The 12,551-nt window shown below is 35.1% G+C and overlaps 1 protein-coding gene across 1 annotated transcript in view; it reads right to left on the bottom strand.

The window, feature by feature from the left end:
- Positions 1 to 601: 601 nt before the first annotated feature.
- Positions 602 to 12,551, bottom strand: part of LOC107747273 (probable lysosomal cobalamin transporter) — a 103,986-nt gene continuing 92,036 nt past the window's right edge. The window contains exons 15-16 of the mRNA XM_016561739.1: positions 1,179 to 1,270; positions 602 to 1,033 (exon numbers count right to left, since the gene is read on the bottom strand). Coding sequence (XP_016417225.1) covers positions 923 to 1,033; positions 1,179 to 1,270 — 203 coding nt within the window. The 3' untranslated portion in view covers positions 602 to 922. The remainder of the gene's footprint in view (positions 1,034 to 1,178; positions 1,271 to 12,551) is intronic.

The following is a 12,551-nucleotide window of genomic DNA, read 5'->3' as shown; positions in this document are numbered from 1 at the left end:
CATTATATATAAAAGGTTAACATAGTACATGGAATTAACATAAATTTTTTCCTGGCAAAAGAAATGATTTCAGATCTGTAAATCTACATATTTCTATTTAACATTAATTAACCATCTGAATTATCTTATATAATTAAATATATAAAAAAGCAACTGGATCCATTTTAAAACCAGAGATACTGTTGTAGGCTTTATTAATGACTCAAAACTGCATTATAACAGAAGCATCTTGCAAAAGAAATGTTAATTTCAGGAAACAGCAAAACAGGCCAATACGTATGATAATTTTTTTTCCCCACAATCTTAATCATCATCTCTAGAAATTTGCAAGTTCAGTCCAATAATTCCAAAATAAAAACTTATGTGAAATAAATCAACTGTTGTCCACAAGCAGTATGATAGCAATGCAACCTCAGAGATTAAAGTAACACACATCAGAAACACTGGAGCATTATGCCTAGACACAAATTACAGATATGCACAGCTTAACAAAAAAATAAATAAATAAATAAATCAGCAGAAGGATCTCAAATTTTTTATTCATATTAACAAAAATATTTGAACCTTTTAAACTTATTTCAAACTAAATTTGTTAATGTTTAGAGAGAAAAACTTTTTTGTTGATTTATTTTATACTGCAATGCAAAAGGACATGCATACACACCCTTCATTAGAAGTAAGGGTCAGTAGTAAAGACAGGTTAGCATATCAGACTCCTACTATCAGTTAGACATGATAATGCCTAGTGACACAGATCCTATTTGGCATCATAACACATCCAATCGAATCTTATAGAACAACAATGTTTCTTTCTCTGAATGATGAACGAAAGATGTGTGTGAAAAACTATTTTCCATTTTTTTTCCCATTCCAGCTCTGACTAGTAACCAAACCAAGTAAAAACAGGACTTTTAGTACAAAGTTAATGCACATATTCATCATCACTGACATCTGAATCGTCTGCATCAACTTCCCCTTCGATCACAGATTTCTTCCCTTTACAGCATGAAACAACCAAACCAATAAGAAAGACCTGCAACACAACAAAAGACTTATTAGGGCTATAGAATAATAATAATTATTATTAAATTTTCATGTGTTCATCCATGCAATCTCCTTCATTACATATAACAAGGTATATCATCTAAAAAAAGGAACATTTTAGGAAAATACTTTACCACAAGGAAAGCCCAGTTGCCAAAATAGTAGATGGTGCTGAAGAACCAAAATTTGTGCAGGAACAGGTATGATCTTGTTACTGTGCACTGGTCTGGAAAACAAAATGTGAACAAAATATGACCTTTAATTTTGTATTCATTTTTGGAAGTAAAATCTTTTAATGTATTTTGAGTTTTGCTTTCACTTGTCGATGATATTCTGGTCCCTAGATACGGCCCCTGCTTTAATGTAAGTCTAATAGGAATAACCAAATGTGACCCTGTAGGAGTAGACAGACAGCAGCGAGGTAAATAATAGAGCGAAATTAGATTTAAAATTGAGAGTAGTTAAAAGAGGAGTCAGTTTATATTAGGAGCTTAAACTCTAAAGAGCGAGCGACTGGTTTAGAGAGCTAAATTTGACAGACAGAGGGAGAAAGAGAGATGATAAGTTTTACAGGAAGAACAGATAAAATAAGTCATCAGTGACTGTAAATGTATGGGCCACCTTGACAGCAGGAGAGAGGAGTCTTTTAAATGAGCGCAGTGCTGGCGATACAAAGAGGAGGTTCTAATAAAAGAATGCAGTGATTAATGAAGATGTGTTCTTGCAGTGGAGGGAGGGAACAGCTGAAGGTGAGGGGTTTAAATTATCACCCGCAACGCCCTCTCGCACTCGCTCTCTTGCAGTATATGGTGTAAGGGCTCCTAAATTTATTGTCTGGAGCATTATCTGTAGGAACAGACATATCGGGTATCACTTCTAACTGAAATGTGCACCATTCCCACTCAGTCTAGACTCAGTCTCCTCTGATGTCACAACTTTTGCTTTAACCAAATGTGACCCTGTAGCACAAAACCAGTCTTAAGTCGCTGGGGTATATTTGTAGCAATAGCCAAAAAACATTGTATGGGTCAAAATTATCGATTTTTCTTTTATGCCAAAAATCACACATGCACAACAGTACATGTTCTCATCAAAGAGCATGACACAGTAATTGCCAGCACACAGCCTTGTGTAATTGCACCAGCCATGCTTTACAGGTTTGTGCTAACAACATGCCGCCTTTCACTTAAACGCATGAGAGAACTTCTTAGCTAGACTCCACCTCAAGCTAACCTGCCACGCTGACCGGCAATAAACTGATGACCATGTCAGATAAAATAAAGAGGGATCCAGAGAAAGCAATGACACATTTGGATAAAAATGACAAACAAATATTTAGATGCTTCTTGGCAAACCAAAATAACCAATATTTGGACAAATGCAAAGAAAAATATTTATTAGTGAAAGTACAAATAAATAGGACTGCATGATTTGGGGGAAAATATTTTTTTTCTGATAAAAAATGTAACTGGGATTTAAATTGAATTTGAAAAAATCCAGGTTTGCTGTGCTTGTTTGTAGGGTTTTTGTGATTACACATCAATATGGCTATAAAACAGTGACGGTGATGATAATAATGATGATAATAATAACAATAACAATTATTATTATTATTTAGTATTATTATTATTACTATCATTAATAATAAATAAAAATATAAAAATTCCTAAATAAAAATAACGTGAGATATTACTATTGCAATATTACTATTGTATTAATATTAATAATTGCACTACAAATAAATGAACATTTTTTTGTTTTATTTTGTTTTGTCCATTTTTTTCCCAGACATATTTTATTGCTGTTAGAATCTTCAGTATATTTGAAGTGAGGTTTATTTATAATACTCTGAACACAGGACCTCGTCTTAAAGCAGATTTACCATGTGATGCCTGAATCCTTAATTGAACAAAACAAAGAAAACCGTGAATATTAGACATCTAATAGATTGAATCTGCTTTAAAAAGATTGAATCTGCTTTTTTTTCTGACAGCATCATCAGCCACATTGATGAACAGTCCAGGACTCCAGTGTGGTTTAGTTTAGGTTTAGAAGTCTGCTGGTCTGATAGTTGTACTATACAATCAAATGGGTAGCAAGCAAGCTAATGTATGGAGAAGTTCATCTGGGCTCATGGATCAAACAGGGTGAGTGTCACTACAGCAGGAGGCTTGTAATCAGCTCAATCTGTCGAGCTGCTTGTGAAGATGCGGCCCTACAGAGTGCTGTCTACAGAGGGAAGGAAGGAGAAGCAGAGAGAGAGATCTGATGGTGTTTATTCAGATAATTAGCTGCGCCAGCCGTGCAACAGGAGGACGGCTGAGGCATGAAGACCTGCTTAAAAGAGAGAAGTGAAGGAAAACCCAGATATTAAAAAACATGAGCAGCACCAGAGGTCACTGAACTCACCCTGTGTTAGACATCCTATCATCTCATGCACATGTAGTCAAAGGCCCCGTTTGCACTCAGCATTAACCTCTGTCCCAAGTGATCCCATCACAAGTGGTCAGCCAGAACCAGGATTGCTGCTCAAATCATATTAACATGAGTCCTAAATGTCTACATCCATCGCTTAGTACATCAACAGGTGGATATCAGGCAAAGGATGCTTTGTGACGCCTTGTGAATGTATTGACTTTCCTAAATGTTCCATCTGAAGAAAGCTTTCTTAAAATAATAATAATAATAATAAAAAAAATAAATGACAGTGCATATATGTAATAACAGTTTAGGACCACCAAATGAGGTCTGAGAAATCAGATAATTTATCTGTATTTTAGGATTGAGCACCATTCGAAATTGCATTGCAGTTTGAATATGAATGTAAGGAAGTAGAATTAAAATGAGTTGATTTCAAGAAAATTCAGGTTATTTTTAAGTAGAGAAGCAAAGTTAGTGAATACATACTTGTTTGTTTTGTACAAAGAGTTTAAAAAGTATTAACAGAAAGCAAGAAAGAAAGAAGGAAGAATGGATGGATGGATGCATGGATAGACGAACAGACAGACATTAGGGTCAACAGACAGGCAGATTGACAAAGAAAGAAAGAAAGAAGGATGTATGGATGGAAAGACATTAGGATCAGATAGATAGATAGATGGAAAAGCAGCTGTTGCTGCATCTTTTAATAAAGTAGTTCTGCTAATACTGACCAATTTAATTGGCCAAAATCAATTTAAGTAACTTTAAAGTACAATCAAAAGCAAATGGTGAAAATTTTTGCAGTTAATCCAATACTAAAGCAGATGGAGTTCCTAGTTTTAGAGTTTCTTCTACACAAGGCATTTTTCTTTCACTTGAAACTTTGTAAGTTTCCAAGACTTCTGCCAGAAACAGGCTAATAAAATGCTGTGCATGGCAAGCTTTGGCACAAAGCATATCTTTAAAGGACAGTTACAACAGGCTCCGCGCAGTAGCACCGGTCCTCTGGTTCTGGCTCAGGAGAAACTGGACCTGTTTGAGAGCAGGCATCGTCCTCCCCTCCTGCACTTTTCCTGCCATCTGCAGCTCAGCAGATGCTCACCTGAATTACAGGGCAGATGGTTCTCAACAGTGCTCTGGCTAAACAAATCATCGTGTACATCCCTGACCCTGTTCACCTTCAGATCGCAGTCACTGCTGATGGAGAACGCCTGCCAGAGACCACAGCCATTCAGACCAGCAGTCTGTCCACTCGCTCTGCTTGTGTGCCATTGTGTTGTTATGGGGGCTTTGGGCAGTGACTCTTAAAGAGATAGTTCACCCAAATGTGAAAATTTACATCTACTCACCCTTATGTTTTCCAAATCTGTATGCTGTTATTTTGTCTATGAAATGCAGAAGTCAACATTCTGAAGAACCATTATACAGCTTGTGCCAGGAGGAAAGAAAGAAAGAAAAGTAGCTCATATATACTACTCATGCACTTTATTTCAAATCTTTAAGCCATACGCACGCATGTACACAGACTAGTGTTATCCAACTTAAATGGTTTAATAATTGTTAATATTATAAAACTAATACATTTACAAAAAGGAGAGAATAAAGTTAAAACACTAATAAGAACATAAGTATAAAAAATACATTTATTTTAAAAGGAATTCTACTAAATCTTATAATGCAATAACTGACTGTTATATTTATTAGCTTTAAGTATATAATGAACCTTTCCTGCTCAAAATTCACATCTCTACATTGGTCAATCTGCCAAAGATGGGTGTGACTGGTAGACCCTTAAAAGTCCCTAACCCAGGGCTCCAGACTGCGACCATTTTTTCTGCCTGTGCGACTAAATTTTGTGTGCGGTCGTGCCAGTGCCACGTTGTTTAACTCATAAGCGCTGCCATTTCTGTTGCATATGTGAACCATCAAACGGCAAATGAAACTGAAAGCATAACAAAACCGCGCTACTCATTTGAGCTGCACAGCGCTTAGAGTGTAGAGCCTGGTTTATACTCGCCGCGTCAGCACGAGTGCGAAGGTGCGCGTAGCAAAAATGACCAAATATTGAGGAACCGATGGATGGTTTTCATGCTAAAGTAAAGTAAAAGACCGCTTCTTAAACCAAATGTGAACATGTTGGTATTCTTTTGGGGAAAAAAAACATGCAAGCACTGTCACCGACAGCAAGTTTAGTTTTACTTTTCTTTTTGTTTTCATTTGCGTTATCTTTGCTGTTTACCTCACGATATGCTATGGAGGCTCTCTTTTATTTATTTATTTGATTCCTCAGTGTTTGCTAAACGTTCTGTAATTTATTAGTCTGTATATAATACAGCATGTGGTGTATGCCATGCCTCATCTTATTCATTTTTGTTAATAAACGTTTTGTAAGCTTGTTTGTCATTGCAGCTTACTGTTTTATTGTTGTTGTGCTTTTTAATTAAGAATAACAATGAATCCATCTTTTGTTTTAGTCTTAAAAATGAAAGATATAGATGTAAGCAAAACAGACAATTCTCTTTTCTTGTAAAACGTGACAACAAGATCGCAAATTCAAAAGCGAAAGCATTATAACAGCAAAAGAGGAACTCCCGTTCACAAAATTCAAATCACAAATAATACTACTAATGAAAAAGAACAGGTTGAATGTTAACCTCTTTCGTTTCCATATAACTATTAACTATGATAAAAGTTCATCAGCATGCATTGATTAACCCCATGTTGTAGCAAAAAAACCAACCAAACAAACAAAAACAATTGCGACCAAATCATGTGCTCATGCACTGAGAAAGTTGGTCGCAAAAGAGCGACCAGTGGGAAGAATGAGTCTGGAGCCCTGCCCTAACCCAAACCAATCATGGCTCAAACCCTTCGAGACACACTCTCCAAGACTCATCACCCTGGAGTCTGATTTTTGATTCTCTGATGATTCTCATTAGGTTGTGGTTAATTGATGCTAAATACTGCCATTCTTTGTTCTTCTCTCTCTCTCTTTCCTTACTTTCCTTCATTCTGGATATAAATGTTTTGCTTAGTCTTGTTGTATGCTAGCTGTAGTTTCATTTATTAAATCCCTTATATTCACAATTGATTGCCTCTGTGTGCTGCTCACAATTCGGAGTCACTGAAAGTTGATCTTGCTACATGCTAAGTTAATGCTAGTACTGTATGATGTAGGAACATACAACTTTGGTCATTAAATAAAAAAAGAATACAAATCATTTTAATAATCAATCATTTTAAAAGGAATTCTAATAATTCTTATAATGTCATTATAATAATGGCATAATACCATTATAATTATATAATTAATTATAATGCAATATAAAACAAAGGATTTGCTTGCAGTATAATGTATATATAAAAATACTACTACTACTAATATATGGCTCAAAGATTAAAAAGTGGTTTTCAAGCATCAAAACAAACGTTTAGCACAGCTTTAAGTTTTGTTTATTTTATATCTTTACCAATCTTTGTCAGCAAGAAGTTTGTAATCATTTCAAACATAATAAAATTTAGTATGATCACTTTTTCTTTTATATATTTTAATAAGCAGGTGAGAATAAGTATGTTGTTTCCTTTTTACATAAATATATGTATTGTACTAAATGACAACAGAACATTTTTCACCCATATTTTGACATTTTATTGTCACAAAAGTTATTTAAAACGTTAAAGCAGATACTTTTAATATGATTTATATGTAAAATCACTTTTGAAATTTTAATTTGATGCAGATACCAAAACGGGACGTCTCGTCTTTGACACACATACACAATATAAAATGATGCTTCACTATCACTAATGTCAAAATGACATTGGTAACGTAACAATTTTGGACACGGATGCATGCTAAACGTGTTCTTTGGGGTAGGGCAAGATTATTTGCGAATAATAATTTAAATTTGTATCTTTTCCTCACATAAAGAGTTTGAATGTATCCATCTGGACCGCTTTTATAGTGCTTCTCTTTTTTTGTATCTCGTCAGCCCTCGGTCACTGTGAACTGTCATTATAGAGATGATAACGGTTAAGAGCTGATAAACAATTCTTCACAGTTTTCTCATTTCTGAGAAAAATATAACAGCATTTGGGTTTGGAACAAGATGAGGGTGAGTTCAATTCTGAGTGAATTATCCATTGAACTGAGGGAAGCGACTGAGAGCTAGCGCGTGGTAGAGTGTGAGTTCAGTGTGTGGTCAGTGCAGCGGGGCAGCCCTCTCTGAAAACATGCATTATTAATCATGACTCATTTGTTTCTGCATACACACCGAATAAGAACAGGATGGAAATAGAGGAAAAGTGCTCTAAAGTGCTTTCTCCCTATGAGAAGAACATTCTCTCAACCTCTCTGTTTGTTTGGTTTGGGGTTTTTGCTTGTCTTGGTCTTTTATTCTACACTGCTTTTCTAAAAGCACTCTGCACATTTCACGTTCATGTACCCGAGTTTTCCAGGCTCGCTGAACCTCGGACCTGTGCTCTCGACGGGAAGCTGCCTGGCTCTACTCAATCTGAGTGGACCCCAGAGATGGATGTTGAAAATCACCCTACCCTCTTCACCCGCCTGCAAACTTTCTGACATGGACAAAGACCTCCACCTACAGACTCATGTTGGAGAGCAATTGTCCAACTGTCTTGAGGTCTAGATATTATGTCTCTAAGATACCACCAACCAGAAACACAACTGATGATGATGAACCCACTGTGACTTATAAAAAGCTCCTCATTACGAATGCTCTACTCAATCAAAATCCGTCTGTTTCTCATGTCATCATATATATGCTGATTACTGTAACCTTTACTTAAAAAAAAATAATCATCAACAAAAACTAAATAAAAACACAATCATTAATTGAAATAAACATTTCAACAATTTCAAACATTTCAAAATCTGCAACTAACATTCTGTTGAAGCGTGTGTGTGTGTGTGTGTGTTTGTGTAAGTTTGAGAGCAGTAAAAAAGAAAAAAAAAACTTTTATTCAGCAATGGCTTTTACATTGTTACTATGTATTTCAAATAATTTCTGTCTATTCATCCAAGAATACTGAAAAAAAAAACAGTTTGGACAAAAATTTCTGAAGGAGACTGGAGTAATGGCTTCTCAAAAATTCAGCTTTGCCATCACAGGAATAAATGACATTTTAAAATATATAAAAATAGAAAAAGTTTTTTAAATTGTAATAATATTTCATAATATCAAATAAATGCCACCTTGGGAAGCAAAAGAGACTTTTTTCAAAAACATTTGGTAGTATATTGCGAGTATATAAAATGATAATATCCATCTACAAAATATATAAATACTGTTGTAATAAAATAAAATTAAATAAATAATGCCTATTGTAAATTCTGAAACTAGAAGGTTAAAACTGACACTAAACTAACTAAAAACTGAGGGAAGCGACTGAGAGCTAGCGCGTGGTAGAGTGTGAGTTCAGTGTGTGGTCAGTGCAGCAGGGCAGCCCTCTCTGAAAACATGCATTATTAATCATGACTCATTTGTTTCTGTATACACACCGAATAAGAACAGGATGGAAATAGAGGAAAAGTGCTCTAAAGTGCTTTCTCCCTATGAGAAGAACATTCTCTCAACCTCTCTGTTTGTTTGGTTTGAAAAGCATATTTAAAATTAATACAATAAAATTACAACTAGTTAAAACTGTGAGCAAACCGATGGCTGCATTTGTCCCAGATAATGCCGCAGGTCATAACTTTTATGATCATCAACAGCATAAGCGGACACGCATGCTTTCTATTAGAATACTGATGGAAAGTCTCCTTATTGACCAGAACCCTACAGTCACACTACCAGATGTGAAAAAACCCAAATAGCTAATATCTATATGCAAATTTCGCTCATCTCATATTTGAATCTTCCAAAAAGCACTCAAAGTTAACTGTAACTGAAGCTTAATGAACCACTAATACACAGGCACAAATCATTTATGGTTCAGTCATCCTCGAACATGATACTGCAGTACTTTAGGGTATGCCATAAACAAAAAATCAAATATTTTTCATTACTTGCTTTATTAATATATATTAAAATGAAAAAATGCAGGTCTGTTATATCAATGACTATGTACAGTGTGCGCAATGAATGCTATTGTAGCTGTTTGGAGTCTCAGTAACAGCATGTGTCTGTGAACTGTGTGCACTGGGTCTGAATCAGCTTAAATGAGACTGCATTAAGATTCTCTCGATGTACCACTAAAGTAACACCATAGGGTGCACATGGCGGCATGGACCCGCGCCAGGCTGTGCCTGACGTGGCTATTAATTAAAGTGTTCCTTAATTATCTGCTCTGTTTTAGTGCTTAGCTGAGTAATTATAGCCAGCTCTCTATGCGCCAGACCGGGGGTGAATTCAGATAGACTAAGAAACCCACAAAGGGAGGAAAACAAGCGATCGATGGTTTAAAGCGATAGTTCAACCAATAGAACATTCTGTCATCATTTACTCACTCTCATGTCATTCAAAACCTGAATTACTTTCTTTCTTCAGTGGAGCACAAAAGGAGGATTTTGAATTGCACTGGTCACTCTTTTCATTGCATTTGAAATAAATTAAAACTGAGATGTGTAAGCTTTACAAAAGCATAATAAAAGCATCATAAAATTGGTCCATATGATGCATGCACTACATTCTTATGAAGTTGTATGATAGCTTCGAGGGAGTCTTTCCAGTGATAACCTTTTTTTCCCCAAGTAAGCTATTAACCTCATGTGACCAGATCAATAAGTCAAGCAAATCAGCTTGAGAATCTGATTCAGTCATCAGAATCATTCAAATGAGTTTTGTGAACTGGTTGAACTAATGCATTGAAAAGATCAGGCTCAAAGTTATGAATCAGTCATGAATCAGACATCACTATGCTGTCTGATTCAAGAATGACTCATTCTTTACATCAATACCATTTGTGAACTAAATGAACTGACGGATTGAAAGAATTCATCTCAAAAGAATGAATTGTTCTATTTCTCATGAACACACTAAGGAGAGCTGGATTGTCAAAATGTCAAGATTTTTATTTTCACTTACATTTTGGTCTGTCCCTCCTCATATAAATCTAACATATAATCTAGCAATCCATCTTTACCAGTGTTGTAACAAGTAACATGAGTTACGTAATCAGATTACTTTTTTCAAGTAACTAGTAAAGCAACACATTACTTTTAAATTTACAAAAAAATATCGGAGTTACTTTTTCAAATAAGTAACGCAAGTTATTTTGTTTTCCTATTTATTTACTGACACCTCCTGTCCCCTTGTTGAGAGAAATTGGAAGTGAGGTGCAGAGGCACTTGAGACTTATTAATTTCACTTTTGGTGTGAAAGGGCCTTTACAGTTGGCAAAAATATATCTTTTTTTGTTGTTATTAAAAATAAATAAGCAAGCCCAGCTCAGGTGACAAAAAGCAATAGTAACATAATGGATTACTTTCCATAAAAGTAACGCAATTAGTTACTTTTTATGGAGTAACGCAATATTCTAATGCATTACTTTTAAAAGTAACTTTCCCTAACACTGATCTTGACACACTTTTTCATTCTTTTTAAAAGTGTGTCGTCATTTGTTATAATTGCATGGAGCTAGAAGTCTTCTGCTGTGTTCTATAGGAGAAATAAAGTCATATGGGTTTAGGTTTAACATGAGGGTGAGTAAATGATGACAAAATTTTCATTTTTGGATAAACTATTCTTGTAATGAGGACTATAATCACAAACACTCTGCTATGCCTAAAACAGATAGAGATAGTTTAGATATCAGTCACTATATTGGAAGCAAATGCACATTTCACTTCTGCTTGTTTTCTTCCCTCTGTCTTTCGATCTGCCTTTTTTTTAAGCCAACAGATGTCTAAATTTGGCACTGATTTCTCAAAAGGCTTTAACTGGAGCATTTGCTAATCTTTATCACAAAGCAATAAAAGTGAGAGCCAAAAACAGGCAGCTAGAAGGCAAGGGGCTTTTCAGAACGACCTCAAGGGGAAGAGAAGATGCAGCAAAAGAGGTGAGTGTATGAGGAAACTGCAGAATGGGAAGGCGTCAGATCGAGTGCGAAATTGCATACAATCAAAGGGTGGCACTTTTCACTACAAATAATCCTGTGGGGTTAGAATGAAATCAGATTGAAAAAGGAGTGGAGGAGTGCAGCAGTAGAGCATGAGTGATATCAGAGCTGCTGTCTCACCTGTTACCAATCCTCATATTTATAGCAGCAATATAACAGACAGACTCACGTGACTCGTGATTCACACTAGTCATCCATAGCACCTCTCTGGGTAAATGTGCATGGAGAAAGAAAATAGAACAAGTGCATACTTCACATCTTTAGAATACCTCAAGGAATGGCAGTGGATCTGAATACAGCTCTGGATTTAAACACATAAAAATACATATTTAAAGTAATATATAAAATACTATTCATGTTTGCAGTCAGTAAGGTTTTTTTTTTTTTTTTTACAGAAATTGATACTTTTATTCAGCAAGGATGCATTAAACTGACCAAAAGTGAGAGTCAAGACTTTTACATGTTACAATTCTATTTTTAATTAATCGTTCTTTTGAACTTTCTATTTAAAGAATCTGAAAAATCAGGATTTCTATTAAAAAAACAGCAGCACGATTGTTTTTAACATTAATAATGTTTCTTGAACATTAAATAAGCATATCAGAATCATTTCTGATGGATCATGTGACACTGAAGATTGGAGTAATGGCTGCTGAAAATTCAGTTTTGCCATCACATGAATAAATTACATTTAAAAAGTTTTACTGTATTTCTGATCAACTAAACACAGCCTTGCTGAGCATAAGAGGCTTCTTTCAAAAACATTTAAAAATCTTTCAAAACCAGAAGTTTGAACAGTAGCGTGTATTATTTAACAAATTAATAAATTTATTAGTGGAAATGAATTGGAAACATGGAATGAGGAGTTTCCATAGGACCAATTGGAAATAAAGTTCTAGCTAGCCAATCAACTAGCTTGATTAGTCTCATAATTTTAATAAGACATGGATTCCTCAATACTGAGGTTCACCAGATATTTTAGGATTTTGTATATTAAATGTCGAAGT

Source organism: Sinocyclocheilus rhinocerous, unplaced genomic scaffold (genome assembly GCF_001515625.1).
Source record: "Sinocyclocheilus rhinocerous isolate Xijiao unplaced genomic scaffold, SAMN03320098_v1.1 scaffold1069, whole genome shotgun sequence".
NCBI classification, from domain to species: domain Eukaryota; kingdom Metazoa; phylum Chordata; class Actinopteri; order Cypriniformes; family Cyprinidae; genus Sinocyclocheilus; species Sinocyclocheilus rhinocerous.
This window is presented reverse-complemented; position numbering and strand designations above follow the sequence as displayed.